Source organism: Pseudonaja textilis, chromosome 11 (genome assembly GCF_049901715.1).
Source record: "Pseudonaja textilis isolate UNSWEBS1 chromosome 11, rPseTex1.2, whole genome shotgun sequence".
In the NCBI taxonomy this organism is placed as follows: domain Eukaryota; kingdom Metazoa; phylum Chordata; class Lepidosauria; order Squamata; family Elapidae; genus Pseudonaja; species Pseudonaja textilis.
In genome coordinates, this window is record NC_142000.1 from 1,349,316 (window position 1) to 1,373,998 (window position 24,683).

Sequence of the window (24,683 nt, forward strand, 5' to 3'; positions counted from 1 at the left end):
GGTGGCGTGGGAAGGGGGTTTGCCCTTAGCTGGCAGCACCGAGGCTACCTGTCAGGGGCCCGGGGCCCTCAGCTTTCCTCTTGCAACGCTTCCTGCAATGCCCGACCTGCTTCCCTCGCCCACAGGCCATGTCCTCTACGCAAGGCCATTGTCTGCACGTGTGGATGGGGCTGAGTGGGCTGAGGAGGTCAGGGAGTGCCGCTCTCTGGGCTCTGAGCCCAAGCCTGCTGCCTTAATCCAGTTTGCACTCTCTGTTCTGAGCTAATTGATCCCCTGCGTGGCTGGCTTCCCAGATCCCCTGTTTCGCTTCTTTCGAGGAGCAGCAGCAGCAGCAGGAGGCAGGCGGCCATCTTCCCTGCCTCGCTTTGCCTGCCTTCCTTTGGGGTAGGAAAGGGGGCAGGCGCCTCCCCGTGGCTTTGCTCCAGGTAAGTGTGGCCCCGGCAGGCAGGCAGCGCTCCCAGAGCAGACAGAGCCTGAGGCCCTGGGCCCCCACCCCTTCCCAGGTCCCTGGGGCTCATCCCTGGCCCAGCCAGGAAGCGGGGAGCTCGGGCTCCCAAGCAGCCTCCCATCCTCGGGTTCAGCCCCATCAGCAGTCCTCAGGGCCAAGGACGGCTGGCTTCAGGCTTTAGGGTGCCTACCTGGACAGGGGGAGAAGAGGGGGAAGTGTTGCCCCAAATGGCTCTTTGACAGGGGGAGGAGAGGGCTGGGATCTTGCTCGCCACCTGCGCGGAATACCTGGGTGACCTCATTGTGCAGCCCTGATCCCAGCAGAGCAAGGGAGCAACTGGGAAGCTGCTTCTCTGCTTGAGGATATGCTGGTCTTTAGCCATCATAACAGTGCAGCCTGTCTCCCTCTGCCTGATAATAGCTTGTTTGGACCATCACCCCCTCTGTGCATCTATCAGCGTGCGTGTGCGGCTTGTGCATATGTGCGCCTGGCTGCCTGTGCCTGCAATCCCCCCGTAGGTATCCCAACCTCCCCAGCAAATCTCTCCAGCTGCCATCTGAACGCATCCAATGGTAGAAGTTTACCTGGTTCTGCTATCAAAGGGCTGAGCTGACTCGAGTTTGGTTGCAACCTGCCTCTCGGTGATTCCATGGCGAGTCCGTTATTCGGTGCCATGGGTGGCAGAGGAGCACCCTTTTCCCCAATTGGTGAAAGTGCCGGTGGTAGCATGGAGAGTGTGACCATGGCAGCTGCCGCTGGATCTTTGGTTGGGGGGCGGAGGGCAGATCAATGGAGCCTGGAGCTGGACAAACGGGAACAAAACACAATCCGTTTTCCCCCAATGGGTGTCGCCTCCTGAGGAGAAGCTCCTGCCCTCTAGCACTTGAACCGGAATGGCTTCCTTCAGGTTTCCCATCCCTGGCCGGTTTCTTCCCAGTGAAAGAGGCCAGGACATTTCTGTGGCCAAAGCCTGGACCATCTCCCAGGTGGGCTCCTTGTCCTCCTCTCGGGTCTGTACATAGAGCTTAAAACCCCCAGCCAGGACCCCAGGAAGCTTTCCTGGCTGAGGGGATTGCTTTGCGCTGCTGCCTGTAGCCATGGCCACATAGGAACTGGGATGCGGTGTTTGCACCTGCTGGTTCTGCTTCGGGCTTGAGCTTCACCCGACCGGCGATTCCCTGGCCATCAGGATCCTTCTAGATCAGGGGTCTCCAAACTTGGCCGCTAAAATTGGTGGACTTCAACTCCCAGAATTCTATGCTGGCTGGAGAATTCTGGGAGCTGAAGTCCACCAGTCTTAAAGTGGCCAAGGTTGGAGACCCCTGTGCTAAAGGTTTGTGTGTGTGTGTGTATGTGTGTGTGTGTGTGTGTGTGTGTGTTGATCCAAGGCCAAAGACGGCTCTCCAGAGTGACCCAGGAATGGGAACTTGTCCAGCAGATGCAGACCTGGTGAAAATGGGGAATCCATTGGCTGCATCCATGCAAGGCCGCCCACAGTTTTCAGGTGGTCATTGAATTACAAGCATTAGTTTAGTGACCGTTCCAAGATAATGGCGGCACTGAAAATAGCTGCTCATGGCTGGTCACTTATAACTATCACCGCATCTCCTTGGTCATGTGATCAAAATCCAGGCACCTGGCAACTAGCTTGTATTGATGACGATGGTTATGTGATCATTATCTGTGACCTTCCCAGCTGGCTTTGGACCAGCCAAGTCAATGGCGGAAGCTGGATTCACTTAATAACCACACGATCCACTTAGCAACTGCAATTCTGGGAGTTGAGGTCCATAGGTCTTAAAGTGGCCAAGTTTGGAGACCCCTGATGCAGATCATGTTTCTGTTTTGGGGACAATTCAAAATGATCTTTGCCAGCGCAGCTTCACCAGTCAAGGTGCCAGGCATAAAAGGCAGGTGGAGGTTCAATTGCTCCATTTGGGCTGCCCTCTTGACTTGAACCCTCCCTGCCACTAACCGGAGCCTCGTGCCGTGATTTTACAGCAATTACCCTAGAAGAAGGACAGCCGCACACTGCCGTGTGGCAATGCCTAAGGGGCAAAAGGCCCGACTGGCTGCAAGAACTCCCCCGAGGCAACTCTGAAGAACATGGGAGGCAGATTCCAAGGGAGGCTGGGATAGATAAATGGAGCCCAAGGATCCCTGGCCCGACTTGCCAGCTGTCTTGTCTTGATGGGGCCAAATAGTGCAGGTGGCTTTTTCAGCACTGGCAGAGCATCGATCCATCACTGTGGCCCCTGTGCTTCTTGGACCATTCCCAACAATCATCCCTGTCCTTCTAGGAGACTATAAGGGGGGGTGCAGGAAGGCCTGGCGTGGGTGGCCCTCTCTGAGCCAAGCCGACTGTCCGGCGCCTCCTCCAACATGCCTCCCCTTGGGGTTTCTTTTCCAGTTGCTTCTTGGTCTCAGAGCTTCTCTCGGTCATCCAATTCCTGAGCCTCCCCTGGGTCAACGCTGCAACCTGCCCTCCGCCAGGATGTTTGATTGGATGGAGAAGGTGGTACCCCAGCCTCCTGTGAAAATCCACATTTCTGTGGTGGGAGAGAAAGATGCACCCATGGAACAGAGCGCAACTGTGGACAGGCCCGAACCTGCCCAGAAGGTGAGTGGCTGCCTTGGAGTGGCCCTTAGTTCTCTTACCTGCACAGAAGGCTAGTGCCGAGCGAGGTTGTGCAAAACCCAATCGGTTCTCCTGCTTTTCCCAAGGAAAAATGGACCTTTCAGGGCCCCCTTGGATCATTCGGTGTCATGGTCCGAAGTTGCATTGGCCACTTGGCTGCTGGTAGCTATAGAGGCTGTGGCAGTGTGGCTGCATTCACCCAACAGGCTCTGCTAAAGTGAAGGCGCCATGTAGGGGCTTAGCGGGATAGACTGTGCAACAGTCGCATTCTGGCAAAACAGCTGCTGGGATCCCACAATGCATAGAACTGCCAGGCTCAATTCTGCTTTATTCGTTTTATTCGGAAATGGCCAACCGGTGAGAGCCCACCTGGTGTGGGGAGAACCTCCGTCTGTCTTCCCAAGAACGAAAGCAGCCGAAGTCCAACACACTTTAGCACAACCAAAGGAAACCGAGTCACACACAATCATTAACAGAGAGCAGACAACCCAACGGTGCTTCCGGCACCTCAACTTTGCTTATCAGCACACAGGGGCTTTGGAACGGGGAAAGGGGCCGAATTCAGCTGGATGGGACCTACGGATCAGGACCTCCAGCCCTGGGGCTCCTCAAAGCCGGTGGGGACATTAAAGGCCGCCTTTAATCTGCCACTCTTTCTTTCATTGTTCCTGGACCCAGGTCAACCTTTGTTGTTGCTTCAGCTTCCTTTTGTAACTAAACAGCCACAAAATGAGTCAACGTAAGGAATCATCTTGAGGAACAGGAGGAAGCGAGAGCACGCAGAAGGCAGCAATTAGAGAAAAGAGAACAGAAATCTGAGTCTGGGCCAGAATCGTAACTGAAGAAGTGTCTCATATGAGACCCTCTCTAATTATGATGAAGATAAGGGGGGGTGGGGTGGGGGGCGGGGAGATTTGCAAGATTTTGTTACTCTGATCTTATAATAATAAAAATAGTTTTAGCATGTCTGACTTGGGTTTCCTTGTCTGGTCTGCCTTGAAGGGCTGACCAGATTGGCCTCCCTCCCTCAAGCGCTCAGGAAGCTCCGCAGAATCTGCTCAGAACTATTGAGGCTGGCAAGGATGGAGTCAGGACTCAGGGCCTCCTGCTGGCTGTTCCATTTATTTATTTTATTTTATTTTATTTTATTTTATTTTATTTTATTTTATTTTATTTTATTTTATTTTATTTTATTTTATTTTATTTTATTTTATTTTATTTTATTTTATTTATTTATTTTGTCAAGCGATTATAAGATAACAGGAATAAGCATAAACATAGTTATGAATACATGAAATGGGTACATATAAGAAAAATTAAAAAAGAAACAATAGGACAGGGACGGTAGGCACATTGGTGCACTTATGCACGCCCCCCTACAGACCTCTTAGGAAAGGGGTGAGGTCAATAGTAGACAGTCCAAGGTTAAAGTTTGTGAGGTTTGGGGAAGAAACCACAGAGTCAGGTAGAGTATTGCAGACATTGGCCACTCTGTTGCTGAAGTCATATTTCCTGCAATCAAGTTTGGTGCAGTTTACCTTGAGTTTCTATATATGGTTTGCTCTTGTGTTATGGTTGAAGCTGAAGTATTCATTGACAGGTAGGACATTGCAATGTATGATTTTATATACCATACTTAGATCGGACCGAAGGCGGCGTAGTTCTAGGTTTTCTAGGTCTAGGATTTCGAGTCTGGTGGCATAAGGTATTCTGCAACAAGTAGAGGAGTGGAGAACTCTTCCGGTGAAATATTTCTGGACTTTCTCAACCGTGTTAATATCAGATACGTAATGTGGGTTCCAGACTGATGAGCTGTATTCGAGTATTGGTCTAGCAAATGTTTTGTATGCTCTAGTTAGCAGTGTGATGTTACCAGAGAAAAAGCTACGCAGGATTCCATGTTCCACTGCTTTGATGTTTCGTGTGATTCTTTTCTTAAAGCTGCCAGAAGCAGATGGCTGCAATCCAGCAGAAGGTAATTCAGCTCCCCGTCAAAGCTGGGGTGGGCAGGTGCCCAGGCTCTGCCAGGTCCCGGTGGGGAAGGATCCCACGTGATTCCTGGGAAACTCCTTTCCCTCCTTTGGGTCTCCCCCTCCCCAGACTGGGAGCAATATTTACTTATTCACAAAATGTCTGGTGGGCCCATTGATATTATTTGATGTTATTTCATTGATATTATTTATAATTGATACTATAATTATAATTGATATTATTTGATATATATCATTGATATTATTTCAGCATCTTTTAAAATTTTGCCGAGGGCGATTGCAATATCCTTGTACCACGGAGTTGTGTATACTATTTCACCTACAAAAATCTTCAGAACTATAAACATATTCTGCAGTATTCTCTTAATCTTTCTTCTTCAGACAGGGAGAAAGATGGAAGGGGCTGGTAACTCCTGATGGCCACAGCTCAGTCTCCTTGCAACAAATACCCCCTAGTAGGCAGGGATGTTCCTTGAAGGCCGTTCAGGAGTTAAGTTGGCCAAATGAAGCCCTTCAAGTCAGGGCAGCCTCTTGATGTAACACCCCTGCCGTGGGAGCCACGCCAGTTGCCACAGGGCTTCAGAGTGCAATGCCAGGTGCTACTTTCCAGCTTTAAGGCCTTCGTGGTTCGGGACACAGGGATCCGTGCAAGGCTCCCCTTGCCCCACAAGGATCAGCCCCTCCAATAAAAAAGGAAGGCAAGATTCTCCTTCCTATCCCTTTTCTAGGGCAGGGGTCTCCATCCTTCTCAACTTTAAGACTGTGGACTTCAACTCCCAGAATTCCTCAGGCTGAGGAATTCTGGGAGTTGAAGTCCACAGTCTTAAAGTTGAGAAGGATGGAGACCCCTGCCCTAGGGGACCAATTGCAGCATTTTACTTAGTCAATGTGTTTAACATGTCATATTTTTAAAAAATCCAATCTTGTAATTGGGATTAGGATAGCTCAGAGGCATAAAAGACCCCGCGTCAATTCCACATCGCTCAGAATCTGCTCTTGGTACCCTCATTTTCAGGTGAATCCAGGCAAAAAACATAGCAGAATTAACTGTCATGATGGGGATTGAAATGGGGGGTTGAAATAGTCGCCCACACTCCAAACCCCAGAAACCACTTTGGATGCAGCCACATCCTGGCCCTTCTCCTTCGGGGGTGGGAAGCGTCAGGTGTCCTGAGCACCCCCTCCCCCCCGTTTTCGGATCTTGCTTCCTGGCCTCTTCTCAGTGACACACGGGAAGCTCGCAAGGCCCCAGGCTGATCTTCCTTGTGCATTGCGAGAAAACTGAGTGGCCATTAAGGTAGTCCTCACTTTACGACCATTTGAAATGATGGCAGCCTTGGAAAAAGGGGCTTACAACCTGCCTTTAAAGTTGGGACCCTTGCACAAGTGCCCTGTCACGTTCACAATTTGGGCACCTGGCAACCAGCTCTCAGGCACACGATGGTGATTTGCAACCTTCCCAGCCGGCTTCCAACAAGCTAAGTAAATTGGGAAATCCGGATTTGCTTAACAACTGCACGATTCACTCAGTGGCCACCAGGATAAAAATTATTTTTAAATTGGGCCTGCTCGTGTGATGACTCACTTAACAACCATATCATTTAGCGACTGTAATCAGAAACTACCAGTAGAAGAGATGCCCACTTTTCAGAGAACCTTTCGGTTACACTGACTGGGTACCAGTGAGGGACGGTGCCTGTGGAGAGGGTGGTGAGGTGGACTAAAGTGGCAGGTGCCCAGGAAGGAGGGGGCACGGGGGCGGCGGGGGGGAGACAAGAGGTAGCACAATCTGGAGCTCGATTAGGGAAGAGGGAGAGATTCAGGATAGCCACTCCTAGAAGCTCCCAGGGCATATCCATTGGAGTGAAAGTCGTACAGTTTAGTCTGGCAAGAGCCTGTCTATCGGTGTGAGTAAATCAAGAACTGGACTTTGGCTCGGTTGTTCTAGGTTGGGCCTCCATTGTTTTTAACTTTAACCTGGGTAAAACGTGGACTGTGCCTGGGTAAGAAGCCAGAGCAGGGTTGGTCTCAGGTCCCTTCTCAGAGGCAGGCCTGGGGGCCCTGGTCCTCCCAGGGTTGCTGATCCCCGGTCCCAGGAGCTCCAGCCAGGGTGGCCGAAGGAAAAGGATGCCAGGAGTCCCCTGGTGAAAGTCAGCAACCACCCCTGAGTAAAAAGAGTGGCTGCTACTGGCAGCAGTAGTAGAATTTAGACGGGGGTGGGGGGGAGAGGGGCAGAGGATACTATCTGACGTGGCTTTGAGGAAATGGCTTATGACCTCCGTGTGGTCCTGACAGGTTCCCAAGAGGCCTCCAGAGCCCCTTCTGCCCTCTCAGCCAAGACCTGCCCTCACCCCAAAGATTCACCAGCTTTCTCTCCTCCATCAACAGCATCCGCCCCAGAGGAAGGCCGGGGCCCCATGGACCTGTGGCTGCCGAGGGAAAGGTACCGGCTGCTTCCCTCCTTTCAGGGCTCCCCGGTGGCGGAGGAGGCCACCCTTGTCCCCAGCAGCCTCCTGAAGCATCTGCTGGAGGCTGTCCAGAAGTTAAGTTGGCCAAATGGTGGGTTGCTGTCCTACATGGGCCGGTCTCTGGATCTGCGGGGGAGGAAGGATCCCTTGGCTGGCTGAAATCCATTATGTAGGGCACGATATGGGGCAAAAAGGGGGAAGCGGCCAAACCTGGGCCAGCTTCGCCTTCTGAGAGCCTAAAAGCCAGAGTCTCAGCAGGAAGGGCCGAGGTGAGAAGGACCCAGGGAGGAATTCTGCAAACGGAGCCGCCGTTTGGCCCGTGATCCGAGGACCGTTCTGGCCAAATGACCTCCCTGGCCTGCTCCATTGTTCCGGTCCTTGGCGCTCCCACCCCAGCTTCTTCCCGCTTCCTCCCAGGGCTGGCCAGGGGCTCCTCTTCTGGTTCTCCCAGAGGCTGCAGAAGGCCATCCCACAGCTACCGGAGAGCTCCCAGGTCCCGGATGCAAAGACCCCGGAGGCCAGCATCGATATTCCAGAAGAGGTAAGGCAGGCGGAGGTGCCGGTGGCCGTCTTTGGATTTCTCTCTGGAGGTGGAGTTCCTGGTGGGAATCCTGGTGCTGGTCATAACAAGGACTGTTTTTGGTTTCTGTTCAGACAGAAATCCAAAGCTTCCACGAAGAAGAGGAGGAATTAGGTAAATGTCGGTCAGGTGCCTTTCCTGGAAGAAGCAGGGGGCCTGCAGAGCCTTCAAGAGCTCTGGGCTCAGTGCTGGGATTCAATTTTCTTTTTTTATTAATGGTTCTGTGGGTGTGGCTTGCTGGGTGTGATGTGGCTTGTTGGGCTGGCTTGGTGGGCGTGGCAGGGGAAGGGAAGGATATACTGCAAAATCCCCCTTCCCTCCCCACCCCACTAACCTGCTTTCCAGCTCTGTTCTCCTGTGCAGGGCAACCAAAGGAGACCCAGCCGATCAGCTGGGACTCAATGGGAGGCAGAGAAGAGATGGGGGTTGGTGGAGCTAGTCAGAGGTGGGATTTGCCGGTTCTCCCAACGACTCAAAATCTCCACTACTGGTTCTTGAGAACCAGTCAGAACCAGCTGAATCCCACCTCTGTCTGGACGGCATTTCCACGCACCTTTCTCCTTTTCAGCCGTCATGGTCCTTGAGTCAGAAGAAGAGCCTGAAGAGCAATCCAGCAGCGACAGCAATGCCCCAGATAACACGTAAGCACCCCCGGGCTCTGGGCTTGGATTAAAAAAGGAAGAAGCCTTCCAAGTTGGCCCTCCGTGGTATTCTTATTTCTGAGGCCAATGCAGCTCCAGGGGCCCCTGGGAAGTCCAGGGTGGGTTGGAGCCCCCTCACCCACGTCCAGCGTGGCAGCTGCGGGAGGGCAGAGGTGGATCACTTTTCTCGATCCCAGCCCAAGGCCCCGAGGCCCTGAGGCCCTTCACCTGAGGGAGCTGCCTGAGTTCTTAACCAGGGCTCTTTTTTTCTTTCCAGCAATGTGGGGAACGTATTTACTTGGCTGATGGAGGGATTTGAAAAATTAATGCCTCAGCCAGAGAACAAGAGAAAGGCCGAGGTGAGTGCAAGGGAGGCAAATGCGCCCTCTAATCCATCCAGCCAAGGAATCAAGAACTCTTGGTGCATTCAAGCTAAATCCATAGGGATATAAGATCATATCTGTTAAGTCCGGGAGATCGGTCCCGGGTAGATCGGGTCGCATAGAGAGGCGAGACTCAAAGTGCACATTCAGCTCTTTATTGAATATACAGTTCGGTTTGAGACCTGTGAGCCGCTTGGCTTTATTCAGCCAGCCGGGGGCTCGGCAGCCAATGACAGTGCTTTGAATTTCCCGCGATCGGCTCGGACAATCGCGGTGGATTCTTAGCGCACCAATCACAGTGATTTAGTTAGCCAATCAGGTTGTGGTCCGCATGGACCAATCAGAACTCAGGATTTCGAGAATGTTAATATAGAACAATATCTGTGTAAATCTATGTTCCTGTTCTGACCCAGGCTTCGTCAACCATAATGAGGCACAAACTTGTTTTAAAAACAAAAGCTATTTTATTGCAATGCTGGGAATTGTTTTTGTTCCCAGCCGGAATTAATCTCAAACAGTCCCCCAAGATAAGCACCCACCTTTCAGTTCTGTGGAATGCTGCCAAAAACAGAAGTATCCAATTAACTATAAAAGAAACCAACCAAAGTACAAGAAAAAAACCAACCAACTTCCAGGATGACTCGAAACTGATCAAACTGCTTTGCTTCCTGCAAAGGCTCCTGTCTCTTTGCTCCTCTTTCATCCCTTACGGGAGGAGCAATTACCTCCCAGCCTTACTCCCAGGTTGCCCCTTTTGTCTCAGCTGCTCTCGACTTCTAGCAGCTCTGCACACACGCGCACTGGGAACAGGCTCCCCTTGCTCCTCTGCCTCGCTGCTGCCAGACTCCGGAGGCTCCAAAGGCAGCACCCCACTCTCAGATGGCCCTGGCCCCATCTCTGCATCAGACGCAGGGCCCTCGCCCGAGTCCTCCTCAGACTCCCTGACTGGTCCCCGTTCTTCCCTACTGTCCATTTCCGCTGCCAGCTACACCGGCTGCTGGCAAACCACAACAGTTCCTTAACCTCGATTATGACAAGGTGCAATTGGAATTTTTGAGCTGCAGCCAGAGCCTTTTTCCACCTGGGTGTTTAAAGGCTTTGCAGATGTCGATGGCCCAGCCAAGACCCCAGTTCAGTCAAACTTTGAAGCATCCGAAGAAAGTTGTCATCAAGAAGCACCCTGCTTGCTTCTCCCTGCTCCAGTGGCCTTTCCATGTGGTGTTTCTTGTCCTTTGGCCACACTTATACAGCACACACGGCCAGTCCAGACCAGGAGTCCCCCACCTTGGCAACTTTAAGACTTGTGGACTTCAACTCTCAGAGGTCTTAAAGTTGCCAAGGTTGGAGACTCCTGGTCTAGATCACAAAGGGGGGGAATTAATTGTAGGGTTTCTTTGGGGTGGGGGAGCTGGACCCCGACACCTGTCATGCTTGGATTTCCATGGCCAGCACACCCTCTTTCTAATCACTCAGAAAGTTGAGCTCGTGCAACTTCTGTGCTTAGGGAACTCAAGAACCCGGCAGCATTTTAATGTGTGTCACTGACCCATGGGTTTCAGAGCAATTGAGGCTTATTGTTGTACCTTTGCTATACACTTCTCAGAGCCCTTGGATCCCAGGTCGGGGGGGGGGCGGGGGGGGCATGGTGGCTTTTTCTGTTCTTGGCCCTGCGATTTGGATGCTCATTTTATTCTTCTGTCTTTCTGCACCAGGAAAGGACCCCAGGAAGAGCTGCTGAAGGAAGTGGTGAGTGACTAACCCTCTGATATTGAAGGGGTCAGTGGGAAGGAGGCCTTGGCAATCCTTAAGCCCTGATGGGATGCAACACTGATATATATATATATATACACTGCTCAAAAAAATAAAGGGAACACTTAAACAACACAATGTATCTCCAAGTCAATCACACTTCTGTGAAATCAAACTGTCCACTTAGGTAGCAACACTGACTGACAATCAGTTTCACATGTTGTTGTGCAAGTGGAATAGACAACAGGTGGAAAGCATAGGCAGTTAGCAAGACATCCCCAATAAAGGAGTGGTTCTGCAGGTGGTGACCACAGACCACTTCTCAGTTCCTATGCTTTCTGGCTGATGGTTTGGTCACTTTTGAATGCTGGTGGTGCCTTCACTCTAGTGGTAGCATGAGACGGAGTCTACAACCCACACAAGTGGCTCAGGTAGTGCAGCTCGTCCAGGATGGCACATCAATGCGAGCTGTGGCAAGAAGGTTTGCTGTGTCTGTCCGCGTAGTGTCCAGAGCATGGAGGGGCTACCAGGAGACAGGCCAGTACATCAGGAGACGTGGAGGAGGCCGTAGTAGGGCAACAACCCAGCATCAGGACTGCTACCTCCACCTTTGTGCAAGGAGGGACAGGAGGAGCACTGCCAGAGCCCTGCAAAATGACCTCCAGCAGGCCACAAATGTGCATGTGGCTGCTCAAACGGTCAAAAACAAGACTCCATGAGGGTGGTATGAGGGCCCAACGTCCACAGGTGGGGGTTGTGCTTACAGCCCGACACCAAGCAGGACGTTTGGCATTTGCCAGAGAAAACCAAGATTGGCAAATTCGCCACTGGCGCCCTGTGCTCTTCACAGATGAAAGCAGGTTCACACTGAGCACATGTGACAGATGTGACAGGGTCTGGAGACACTGTGGAGAACGGTCTGCTGCCTGCAACATCCCCAGCATGACCGATTTGGCAGTGGGTCAGTAATGGTGTGGGGTGGCATTTCTTTAGGGGGCCGCACAGCCCTCCATGCGCTCGCCAGAGGTAGCCTGACTGCCATTAGGTACCAAGATGAGATCCTCAGAACCCTTGTGAGACCATATGCTGGTGCGATTGGTCCTGGGTTCCTCCTAATGCAAGACAATGCTAGACCTCATGTGGCTGGAGTGTGTCAGCAGTTCCTGCAAGACGAAGGCATTGATGCTATGGACTGGCCCACCCATTCCCCAGACCTGAATCCAATTGAGCACATCTGGAACATCATGTCTCGCTCCATCCACCAACAGTTGCACCACAGACTGTCCAGGAGTTGGGGGATGCTTTAGTCCAGGTGTGGGAGGAGATCCCTCAGGAGACCATCCGCCACCTCATCAGGAGCATGCCCAGGTGCTGTAGGGAGGTCATACAGGCATGTGGAGGCCACACGCACTACTGAGCCTCATTTTGACTTGTTTTCAGGACATTACATCAAAGTTGGATCAGCCTGTAGTGTTTCTTTCCACTTTAATTTTGAGTGTAACTCCAAATCCAGACCTCCATGGGTTGCTAAATTTGATTTCCATTGATAATTTTTGTGTGAGTTTGTTGTCAGCACATTCAACTATGTAATGAACAAAGTATTTAATAAGAATATTTCAATCATTCAGATCTAGGATGTCTTATTTTTATGTTCCCTTTATTTTTTTGAGCAGTATATTTATTCCTGTTGGGATGGTGGTCAGTCCTATATATAATTTTCCATGGATTTCTCTGGATGGTGTCAGAAACAAGCCTCTCTTGTTGTTGGCCATTTAAGGCCAGAGAAGGAATAGTGGATGGAAACTGAACAAGGAAACTGAACAACCTGGAAATAAGGAGAAATTTCCTGACAGTTGAGAGCAGTCAACCCATGGAACAGAAGTTGCCTTCGGAGGTTATGGGCGCTTCATCCCTGGAGGCTTTCAAGAAGAGATTGGACTGCCATTTGTCAGAACTGGTGTAGGGTCTCCTGCTTGGGCGGGGGGGTTGGACTAGATGACCTACAAGGTCCCTTCCAACTCTTAACTCACACTTCTCACAACTGCTAAGCAGAGAACTATGAATCCAGCCTCTCAATAATCAGAGCCATGAAAAGATGGTACCAACAGGCATCCGGGCCTTGATATCAGGGAAGGTTTGAGGTTCCAGAGCCAGGGAGGGCGTTGCAACTGAAAACCCGCACCTCACTCCTGGTAGCCTGGGGAAAGGGAGAAGATCTGCTGGACGCTCATGGAATTTCTGTCCCTTAAGCCTCCTTTGAGCTGCACATCAGTCCTTGGAATCAGTTCTGCTTTCAGGTGTCCCTGAGAAGGAAAGTCAGGCAAAGTTTATTTTTATTTTTCTATTTAGAAAAAATAGTTTGATTTCATTTTTAAAGTAGAAGTTATTTGTGTTGGTTTTTCACCTGTCTTTTGTGTGTTGCCTTTTTAATCAATGAAAGCCATGCTGAGTGTTCACGGTGGAATTTTGTCACCCAAATATTCGGATGGCTTGGGGATACCACAGCCCCTCCCTCACTCCTCCTCCTCCTCCGTGTACACCCTCCCCAGCTGACTTAAAAGGGAGCGGGCGAGCGACGTCGTCGCAGGGTGAACCCCTCCTGGCCAGTCCTCCCGGTTCCACTGGAGCCTCGTCTGACAAGCAGTCCTACCTCAGCCTCCCTCTCTTTCCCCAGAGACCTGGGGGCAACGGGACCCACAGGTAGGGGAGCCTTCCAGAGCCCCTGAGTCAGAGGGATATTCGGTGGGTCGCAGCCTGGGTTGAACTGGGGTTTGGAGGAGTGCGGCTGCCAAGTGGTCCTTGGGGTACCTGGCGGATGAGATGCAACTTTGGGTGACTGCACCAGGAGAGACTGGCCCGTCCCCCCACTTCCTTGGCATTTCCCAGACTCTGATGGTGGAGAAAAGACAGAATAAATGAAAAAGATTCGTTAAGCTCTAGTCGAGACCTAGGAGAAGCAGGAAAGAGGAAAGAACCTAGGGTTAAGTAAGAAAATGCCCTTGTTTTTTTCGCTTCACATTTACGTAGTGGATCACACAAGATTTGGAGCTAGAGAAAATAGCCTTGTAACAAAGCCTTTGCTTTTCCCTGAGTCCAGAGATGGTTTGACAAGGAAGGAGAAGGCAAAGGAGCAACGAAGAGCAGCCGCCATCCCTGGGGCGGAACAAGAGCCTGAGCACAATTCTTAGCAAACACCCAGGGATTTAGCGGAGGGGGGGACACAAGAGCTGCCTCCCACAGCCTCCAGCCAGGAAGGCCTCTGGGCAGGACTTTGGGCTGGGAACCAGGGAGAAACTGGAGGTCCTTCTAATGAGGCTCTTCTCCCTCCCCAACAGCCTGTTCAAGTGCTTCTTTCAGGGACTGGAGAAAGCGATGCCCCAGCCAGTGACCAAAGCAAACCAAGATGGGCAGGTAAGCAGGGAAAACCTTCTCGGGTTACAGAGTTGGGGCAATTGCAACCAGAGCCATCAGCTTGCTTAGCCAGTGTAGGCCGAGAGAGAAGCTAGAAGGGAGGGAGGGAGGGAGAGAGAGAGAGAGAGAGAGAGAGAGAGAGAGCGCTCACTTTTCTCAGGAAGCAAGGAGTGAAAGAGCTCAACTGGGCTCCCTGGTCCTTGAGCATCTCTGCCCAAGAGATGCCCCAGGTGCCATGAACCATCAAGGAAATTGGCTGTTCTTGTTGGTCAGTGGAGTCTGGCAAAGGGGTTTCCCAAAGGCCTTGGAGAAACGATTGCGCTCTCTGCTGGTCTTGTTCTGCAGCGAGTTGGCCTGGGGTCCCAGCGATGCCCTACCAAGCTTCAAGCAGGGACCACGCCTGAGAGCAAATAGGCATTGGGGGATGGGGGGAAGGAAGGAAGGAAGGAAGGAGGGGAAGGGAAAAGGAAAGGAAAGGAAAGGAAAGGAAAGGAAAGGAAAGAAGGAAAGGAAAGAAAAGAATGGTAGGGAAGGAAAAGGAAAGAAGGGAAGGGAAGGGAAAGGAAAGGAAGGAAAGGAAAGGAAAGAGAAAGGTCTTTTCAAAAACCCAGAAGCCTCTGCAAGGGCTTCCGGGGTGAATCTCATTTTCAGAAGGATTTTAGCCAGGACCCAGGTTGGTGTTCACCCAGCAACACATCAGCTCTTAGTCCAACTTGTTCTTCACCTACTTCAGTCTCCTTCTGGCTGCTAGAAGGAAGGGGTGACCCCCAGAGGCTTCCGCAGACTCAGGCATGGGGCTTTTCCTGCGGCAGGGAAGAAAGCGGAATATCTCTTGCCTTGATGGTCCGCGTCTCTCTGTCGGAGCAGGGAGGCTCACCAACTTCTTGGATGCAGCCAGGGGAAGAGGTGGGAGGGCAGCCACTAACTGTCTTCCTGCTTGTTTTTCTCCACGCCCCCCCAGCAAACCAAGAGCGGAGTCCAAGGCCGAGAAGAAGAAAGTAAGTCCAGTGTTGGTTCCCCTTCATGCTGTTTTGTTAGGCAGCCATGGCCGCCCCGCAGTTTCTGTTCCTCCAAGACGCCTGGCTGTAGCCCCATCCCATGTGGAGCCTACAGCCTGTTGCAAGGGGGGGTCCCATTAGCTGGTATCAGAGAGGCAAGTACAGCCCCTGGGAGAAGGGCTGTGGAGGTCTGATTTTGTGTGCTGCAGATGTCTCAGCAACCACTGTGCGGGCAACGGGATCTTGCTTGATGGAGGTGGTGGAAAGTGTAGCTCAATATACTTGATGGGTTTCAGTTTAGATGCACCTGAATGAGGAATCCTTGGCAAGAATGGTTCCTTAACCCAGAGTATTTTTAAGGCCAATGGAGCCGAGGTTCAGACCACAGGGGTTTTAGACAACAGGTTAAACCATAAGTGTGGCATTACATGAACCCATTCAGTGGGGCAGCCCATGGCATGAACTGCGAACCTGTGAACTGGCCCTTAGTTTCCCCATCTTCTCATTTTCAATTCCATGCAAAGATGAATGTTGGGTTTCCGAGAGAAATCCAGCTCAAGACGCAAGTCCCAACATGTTCTGTCTCCATTCAGAAAGGGGAGTTTGGGGGTGGGAGGGCTGGATGGAGGGTCCGTCTCAGGGATCTATGCAGAAGGGCGGCGGTTCCCCGCTTCGTCCTGGGAGATGGTCCTCCAAAAAGCCGTGGCTGGGAGCAGCCAACTGTGCTTTTTTCAAGACAAACCCAACAGCCATTGCGGCGTCCCATTCATTCCTTTGGTGGCCCAGAAGGGGCCGTTGCTTTACCGCCCCGGATCCCTCTGGCAACTGCAAGTGGAGCCAAGCCCACCTGAGGAGCAGCACCAGCTCCCTTACCTGTGAGGAAAGGGCCGGCCTTCTCGCTCATCTAACTTTCCTCCCTTCTCCTTTTGTTTCAGCAAGCAAAGGGGCTTAGCAGCACCCCTGAAACAAATGGACACGGATGGCTTTGGAGATCTCTGGTCATGAACCAAGTGAAGCCAGCCTGACTTTGGGGGGTGTGTGTGAACATTGAGCCAGGATCGTGGAAAACCAGAGTTCAGGGGGTCTCTTTTCCCAAATGAAATAAAGGAAACCTTATAGCAGATGTTGAGCGTGAGGCGCTTTTCTGGGTTACAAGTCTATGCAAAAAAGCAACAACCTATGGAGAATTGGGGACTGTGGCCTTTGAGATCGTCCCTCCTCTTAGCCACAGGTCACGCGTCCTGGTTAAAGCCACACTGGACAGAGGGACAACTTAGGGACTTTGTGTCCTCCATTTCTCATGCCCAGCCCAGCCCAGGTGTGACACTTTGCATGGCGGGGTGGGTGGGGCAGAGAATGGCGGACCTGCTGGGCAAGAGCCCCGGGGCTGTGCTTTTTGCGAAGGTGGGTCTGTGCGAACGTTTGGGGACCTTCTCTCCTCCGTTGCTTTTCCAGGCTGAGGATGAGGCAAAAAGGAAAGCCAGTCAAGAGCCGCCCCTGGGCTCCCCCGCCTCTTGGGGAGCGGTCACAGTCCCACTCTTTCTGTAGAGGTGGCATTTTGCTGGGGAGGATGGGAGCTGGAGCGTAGGAACACATTACGAAGCTTGCCCCAAATCAGCACCGTTCAGGACTAGAAATCAAATAAAATGGCAGACGTTCCCCTGAGTGGCATCCCTTCCACGAGGATGCGAAGGTCAAGAGTTTCTGTGATTCCTGGAGAGTAGCCAGGATTCTCCCTGCAGTGTCTCCCAAAGTCTCCTCTGCTGGTTGTGAAGTCAAGAGGTCTGTGCGCTGCCTGCTTCGACTCCGTATGTGATCCGAAAAGCAGGATCTGGCCAGAGCAGCGAGGGAGCCAGGTGGGGGGGCAAGGGAGGGGCTCTCAGTTGGCACTCAGAGTCGTGGCTGTTTCTTCTTCCACCATGTTGAGACCTTCCTTGCTTGGCTGCTCCTGCCCTTCTTCACCTCTTCTGCTCCAAGACCCAACCAGGGCTCTTTCTAGAGCCCAGCCCCCAGCCAGGACCACGTCTGCAGCAGGACGGCTTCATGCGTCAGTCCTCCGCCTGCACTGGGACGTTCTGTGGGTTTTACAAAAAACAAAGCCAACACTTTCCTGGACCTCATCTCCAAATCTGAGAAGAGTCTTCTCTCCCCAAAAACATATGTCGTCATAAAATGGCTAACTTTTAAGTTGCCGCAGGTTTCTCAATAGCTGGGATCACATGTCCCTCCAAACACGGCCAGTCCAAAGCCCATCAAATGTCCCTCTTGTGGCATCAGGTCATTGTGCTCATCTGGTCAAGAGCCTTTCACCTGCTGGCAGGCTTTAGCAGTGAGTGCCAGAACAAGGTGACACAAAGCGTTGCTGCTGCTTTATAAGGCCCCGGGAAGGCCACAGTTGGAATGCTCCATCCAGTTTTGGTCACCACAACGTAAAAAAGATGTTGAGATGCTGGAAAAAGTACAGAGAAGAGCAACAAAGATGATTAGGGGACTGGAGGCTAAAATGTACAAAGAATGGTTGCAGGAATTGGATAGGCCTGGTTTAATGAAAAGAAAGACTCGGGGTGACATAATAGCAGTGTTTCAATATTTGAGGGGCTCCTGCAGAGATGAAGGGCTCAGCTATTTTCCAAAGCATCAGAAGCCAAACCAAGAAACAATGAATGGAAACTCATCAAGGAAAGAAGCAACCTGGAATTAAGGAGAAACTTCCTGACAATAAGAACAATTAACCAGTGGAACTGCTTGCCACCAGAAATTGTGGGTGCTCCGTCACTGGAGGCTTTTAAGAAGAGACTGGAGAGGCATTTGTCTGGAGTGGTACATAGGGTCTCCTGCTTGTGCAGACTCTGTTCCAGCTCTGTTATTCTGGTAGCCTTGTGTGGCTCCATCCATTTTTCCTGGAGAGCTGACCAACCATTTGGGGCTTGGTCACTACCTGCCAATAGATCAGGTCTGCTATCTCAGTAAACAAGGCAGCCTGATTCACCTTGGGCTTCTAACTGCGGATTGGGGCTAATCCGTGCTTTTAGCCCGGTGCCCCTTGTGCTGCCTGCATCACATGCTGCATCCTAAGATGAGCCAGCGGAGCAGGCGGCCTGAGTGCCAAAACAACTACAGCCCATGATGGCCCTGGAAAAGGGCAGTCCTGGAGCCACCCGAGACAACCGTTTGTGATCTTTGGCACCAACTTTGGCCACTTGTGTTCCTCTGAAATCAACTCCAACCGAACTGCTTCCCGGGATTCTTGCTGGGCCTTGCAGGAGCATCTGCAGTTCTAGCCAGGCTTTTGAGAGTCCGGAATGTGCCCCACCGAGGAGGAACAATAGGAGCCTGCAACAATATCTTCCTTTTGGCTCAGCAGGCTCATTTACGGTGATGAAAATACTAAGATGGAGTTGCTGTTTGAACATCTGGGCTCTTTGTTGATGCTTCTCTGGACGGAGGAGCACTACCCACGCAAGAGACCGTTCCCTCTGCAGTGGGCATGTCCAGGCCACAGAATGTACGTTCTGGAAATCAAGCTTCCCAGCAACTTTCTGGATACCAGATGGCTGGACTTACCTCAGCTTACTTTGACTTTTTTTCCTTTTTCTGGACTGTGAACAGCTTTTCAAGCAAGCTCTCATCCTCACTCAACATGTTTAGGTTCTGTAAATACAGGTGAAACTCGACAAATTAGAATATCCTGCGTAAAAGTTCATTTATTTCAGTAATGCAACTGAAAAGGTGAACCTAATATACGAGATAGACTCATTACATGCAAAGCAAGATAGTTCAAGCTGTGATGTGTCATAATTGAGATGATTATGGCTTACAGCTCTTGAAAACCGCAAATCCACAATCTCAGAAAATTAGAATATTACATGCAATCAATAAAACAAGGATTGTACACGGAACAATATTGGACCTCTGAAAAGTATCAGCATGCATATGTACTCAGTACTTGGTTTGGGCCCCTTTTGCAGCAATGACTGCCTCAATGCGGCGTGGCATGGAAGCTATCAGCCTGTGGCACTGCTGAGGTGTTATGGAAGACCAGGATGCTTCAATAGCGGCCTTCAACTCTTCTGCATTGTTCGGTCTCATGTCTCTCATCTTTCTCTTGGCAATGCCCCATAGATTCTCTTTGGGTGCAGGTCAGGCGAGTTTGCTGGCCAATCAAGCACAGTAATCCCACAGTCATTGAACTGGTGCTTTTGGTGCTTTTGGTTGTGTGGGCAGGTGCCAAGTCCTGCTGGAAAATGAAGTCAGCATCCCCATAAAGCTCATCTGTGGAAGGAAGCATGAAGTGCTCCAAAATCTCCTGGTAGACGGCTATGTTGACCCTGGACTTAGTGAAGCACAGTGGACCAACGCCAGCAAATGACATGGCTCCCCAAATCAACACAGATGGTAGAAACTTCACACTGGACTTCAAGCATCTTGCAGTGTGAGCCTCTCCATTCTTCCTCCAGACTCTGAGTCCTTGGTTTCCAAATGAGATGCAAAAGTTGCTCACATCAGGAAAGAGGACTTTGGACCACTGAGCAACAGACCAGGTCTGTTTTTCTTTAAGACGCTTCTGACATTGTTGTTCAGGAGTGGCTTGGCAAGAGGAATATGACATTTGAAGCCCATGTCCAGGATCTGTCTGTGTATAGTGGCTCTTGATGCACTGACTCCTGACTCAGTCCACTCCTTGTGAAAGTCCCTAACACTTTTGAATGGCCTTTTCCTGACAATCCTCTCCAGGCTGCGGTCATCCCTGCTGCTTGTGCACCTTTTTCTTCCACACTTTCCCCTTCCACATAACTTTCTATTAATGTGCTTTGATACAGCACTTAGGGAACATCCAACTTCTTTTGCAATTACCTTTTGAGGCTTTCCCTCCTTAGGGAGGGTGTCAATGATGGTTTTCTGCACAACTGCCAAGTCAGCAGTCTTTCCCATGATTGTGATTCCTACTGAACCAGACTGAGTGACCATTTAAAGGCTCAGGAACCATTTGCAGGTTGAACCTTTTCACCATATTCTAATTTTCTGAGATGGTGGATTTGGGGTTTTCATGAGCTGTAAGCCATAATCATCTCAATTATGACACATCACGGCTTGAACTATCTTGCTTTGCATGTAATGAGTCTATCTCATATATTAGGTTCACCTTTTCAGTTGCATTACTGAAATAAATGAACTTTTACGCACAATATTCTAATTTGTCGAGTTTCACCTGTAGTCAGAAGATCTCCACAAAGAACCTGTGGAGCCCAGGGATGAAAAGATGGTGCTATGCTCCCCAGAATGTTTTCTCCTTTTTAATGAAAAGCCTAGTCGAAGGAGGCTTCCACAGGTCATGCATTGCCTGGATCTCAGATTCTGAACCTCAGTTGTTCAAATTGGTCCTAGTTTTCTCTTTAGTGTATTGTACATGCAGCCCACCACTGGGGCAGACCACTACACTGGTGTTCTCAACCTTGCATCTTACATCCTGCCACTCTATTGAAGGACCTCATGATTGAAACAAAAAGGCCACTTTCTCCCAGGATAATATTTCGATTCACAAACATACTGATATTATTATCTCTGTCAGAGCACTTTACTGAGTCTCACCTGAGGCAACTGTCCCACCGGTGGAGACCCACTGACATCCTATTCTTACAACAACACAATCCAGGCCCCAAAATAGGTCAAGATGGAGCCCTAATTCCCCAGGATGATTTATGATGGAATGAAACTGGAAGCTGCTGTTGTCTCTGGAAGAAGCTGCATTTTAAGCAGGCAAGAGATTTCTTCCCAATGAAAGAGAGCCAGCTGGAATAGACCAGGCCCATTCCTGTAACTGGGACCTGAAGTGAAGGTCCTTTGTGCCGGAGTCTCCTGCCAATTGCCAGGATGGCAACCGAGAGAAAGACATGCAGCCATTCAGGTGACTTCGGAGTCTTGTGAATCCAGATGCCATCTAGGACAGGAGTCTCCAACCTTGGCAACTTTAAGACCTGTGGACTTCAACTCCCAGAGTTCCTCAGCCAGCACGCTAACACAACTTGGTTGGAAGAATTATCCAACAATTACAGTCAGGAGGACCAGCTTTGCTGACTGAGGAACTCTGGGAGTTGAAGTCCACAAGCCTTAAAGTTGCCAAGGTTGGAGACCCCTGATCTAGGCTGTTTAATGATCAAGAGAAGAGTCTGAACCAGGCAGGCTATGCAGTCTGGAGCCACAAATATCCCATGTTCCCATCTGCAGAGACTGATGCCTCTTTCTCTGCTAAAGCTATTTTAGAAGCCATTTCTCCCCAGCTTCACCTCTTGGCCTTGCTTTCTCTTTTTCAGCCCGTACCTTTTCCCTGGAGAGGGACACGGAAGATGATGGTGAGATCCAGGTGGAAGTGAGACGTTGGTCCTACCTACCCGAGTGTCATCTGGGCTCTCCCCCCAGCCCAGGGAGGAAGCCCAGGGAAAGAAGGAGGTAGACGCTGAGGAACGGTCCTTCAGGGCAGGTGGGAGATGATGGGAGAGCTGTGGCCACGGAAGCCGAGGCCTCGTGGGGTGGGGAGCAGGGGAGGCCTGGGGGCCTGGACAGCGCCTGCCTAGCAGAGGCTGGACGGGATCCCAGATTTTCTGGAGCATTTTTCCTGAGCTGCCACCAGCAGAGTCCCTTCAAGGAAGGGCCCAAACAGCAAGGGGCCAAGCTGGGAAACCCCTGTAGTTAAGTGCTGAAGGTGCTGGGCTAGGAGCAGGGAGAGCCGGGTCCTAGTCCTCCCCCGCAGGGACTTTGGGCAGAGGGAAGAACCACTGCCAGGGCAATGGTCAGGTCAAAGGAATCTGTGGCAGACGTGCAACTGAGAAAGCACCGCAGGCAGGACTGTCCCCACTTCTCCCACAGAGAGAAAGTGTGTGTGTGTGTTTCCTCGTCTGGCCCACCTTGAGAGGCCAGCCTTTGCTCAGTTGGAGAGCCAGAGCAGGAGGAGGATGAAGGGGTTGAAGTCCGACCAGGGAGACTTGGGTTCTATTCCCCCCACCCGGCATCCATGGACATTTCCTGGGGACGTTGAGGGAGTCCTGAACCCCTGTGGGAGAGCCAGGTTCCAGGCTGCCCTCAGGCACAGAAGCTCCCCGGGCCAGGGCTCTCCAACCTTGGCCGCTTTAAGACTTGTGGACTTCAACTCTTCAACTTCAACAGCTTTGCTGGCTGAGGAACTCTGGGAGTTGAAGTCCACAGGTCTTAAAGTTGGGCGACTTTGGGGCGGGCCTCCCTCTCAGCCCAGGGTGGAACTGAGTTGTTCCAATCCAGGACCTGGCTCTTCCTTTGGCCCTCTCAGCCCAAGCGCCTTCCCCCAAGAGCGGCCATGGGGTCAAATAAGGGCAGGGGCAATATGTGTGCCCTCTTCAGCTCCTGTAGACAAAGGGGATAGGAATGAAATAAATAAATAGCCTGTGATGCAAAGACTGAAGGTTTTGGCCCTGGCAGAGTAGCCGATCCTGCATTTCCTGGAAGTTTGTTTTTATTGGCCTCTCCCTGAGGAGTTTGTCCGAGTGCCAGTGAGCCAAAGGGTCCTTTGCTTCAGAGTCAGGAGACCAGCCTTCTTCTGGAGGTCACATCGCCCTTCCTCAAACAGATGTGGAAAAGAGATTCCTTGGCTTCAAGCAATAATGGTGCCTCCCAGGAGCTCAAACGAATCATGTTTCTAAAAGAACAGCTTTAGGCATTTGTTGCAGTCGTAGAAATTAAATAATTTCTAAACCTTTTGATTTCCCAGAAAAGAGCAGAAGGTTGCATTGTGGCTGAAAAGCAGAGGTGCCAGCGGCCTCCCCTTGCAGTGCTCCTGCGTTTGTTTGGGAAGTCGTCAAAGCACCACATCAAAGGCAGCGCTCTGAAAGGGCCTCTGTTGGCGTTTCCGAGGGCTTGCCGTGATGCACGGTGCTTAGTAACCATCAGAGCCTCCTGGTAACCCGTTTTCCTTCCTAGCAACTGCCCTGCTCCTGGAGACAGCAGGTCTTTCGGTCCCCAAGCCCTGCTGGGCTGCAGGCCAGGTCCCACACAGCAACACACACACACACACACACATACACAGATCCCCCGTAAGGAGGAAGAGGGGCAGGCAGTTAAGGCAACAGTGGCAAAATTCTGGCTCTGAAGCTGTTGCGGATTATTGTAGCGCCATCAGGCAGGGAAGCCTTTTGGAAGGATGGAGTGAATCCCGAGGGTGGATGGAAGGGCGAGATGAAGGGGGCTGCCCTTGCAGGAATGTGACCCAAAGAGGTGAGTAGGTGCGTCTTCAGCTGCTGCTTCCTTGTTCTGGGATTATTATTTTTTTCCTGTGATGCTTCCCGATATAAATTCAACTGGGTTCATTTGATGTCAGGCTCATGAGTCAAAGGTACTTGCCTAAGTCCAGATTCTGGAAAAGGAGCGGAGGATGGCCTTCGGTGGGGAAGAGGAGGCCTTTTTTTAAAAAAAATTCTTACGAACAACACACCTTTCGCTCTGTTACACCAACCTTTCCGATGAATGAATGAATTCTTCCTACCTGGGATGGGGAAGCGCCATTTCCCTGCCTGGTGAGAAGGGCTGCTACACAGAGCTCGCCTGATGCCTTGTTGGAGGTCTTGGCCTAGAGATCTCCCGAAGGAATCTCCTTCCACATCCCTGAGCTTTCACTTGGATAGGCAAGGCACCTGCTGGGACCCAGAGGAGAGAGGAGACCTCGGGACTCTCTTCCTCCTCCTCCTCCTCCTCTCGTCCCATCTTGCTTCTTTGTTACGTTGGGAAGTAACCCAGGAGGTTGGGGAACATTTGGTGCACACTCCAACTTCCCATGTGCAACTGCAAAACCCACCCTGGTTTATTCATCTGTTTGATTTATACCGTGTCTTTATGCTGTGCAGAGCGGGGAGCTCCCCTGAATGGCTGCTAGGTTGGCAGCTTCTGCAAGCTTAATAAGCCAGGCAAATAACCTTCATGGCAGTGCCAGGAGCAGGCCTAGTTCTGGCTTGCGGTGCCCTCCCTTTGCAGGTCTTGGCTAACGTGAGCTGTGTGAATGCTGCAGGCAGCTCCAAAGGACCTCGGCTTGTAGGATCCCATTGTGACTTTCCATCCGATCCTGATGATTCGGTTTTTGTCCCAGGGAAGCGTCAAATGGTGGCTCGTTGGGACAACGGACTCCAGCAAAAGTTGGGGCAAGGGGAGACATTGCAAATCCCTTAAATCAGGTTGGTGTCTGTTTATGTATTTCTATGTTTATTCATTTATTTATCCTCTCAATATCCTTTCACAATAATAAAAGTGCTGTTAATTATTAGGAAATATTTCTTAACTCTCAACTGAAACAAGCTTTCCTATAATTGAAATTATAGGAAATATTATAGGAACTACTACTACTATTAATACTCCAAAT

General features: G+C 51.1%; 1 protein-coding gene across 3 annotated transcripts; it reads left to right on the forward strand.

Annotated features, from left to right (window-relative positions):
• On the forward strand, positions 1 to 24,669 carry LOC148124811 (uncharacterized). 3 transcript variants are annotated; one of them, XM_087940367.1, is made up of 15 exons: positions 1 to 425; positions 2,859 to 3,068; positions 5,028 to 5,061; positions 7,373 to 7,520; positions 7,963 to 8,086; positions 8,200 to 8,239; positions 8,694 to 8,766; positions 9,044 to 9,125; positions 10,862 to 10,895; positions 13,448 to 13,598; positions 14,234 to 14,309; positions 15,271 to 15,307; positions 21,619 to 21,754; positions 24,414 to 24,498; positions 24,643 to 24,669. In XM_087940367.1, exons 2-15 carry the CDS (start codon positions 2,943 to 2,945, stop codon positions 24,652 to 24,654), a joined length of 1,158 nt encoding a protein of 385 aa, XP_087796493.1. In that variant the 5' UTR covers positions 1 to 425; positions 2,859 to 2,942; the 3' UTR covers positions 24,655 to 24,669. The 3 variants fall into 3 exon arrangements, with proteins under 3 accessions (XP_087796493.1, XP_087796494.1, XP_087796495.1); XM_087940368.1 differs by lacking the exons at positions 21,619 to 21,754; positions 24,414 to 24,498; positions 24,643 to 24,669 and adding an exon at positions 16,243 to 16,430 and having other exon boundaries at positions 10 to 425; XM_087940369.1 differs by lacking the exons at positions 21,619 to 21,754; positions 24,414 to 24,498; positions 24,643 to 24,669 and adding an exon at positions 16,243 to 16,430 and having other exon boundaries at positions 15 to 425; positions 7,466 to 7,520.
• The last annotated feature ends 14 nt before the right edge of the window (positions 24,670 to 24,683 follow it).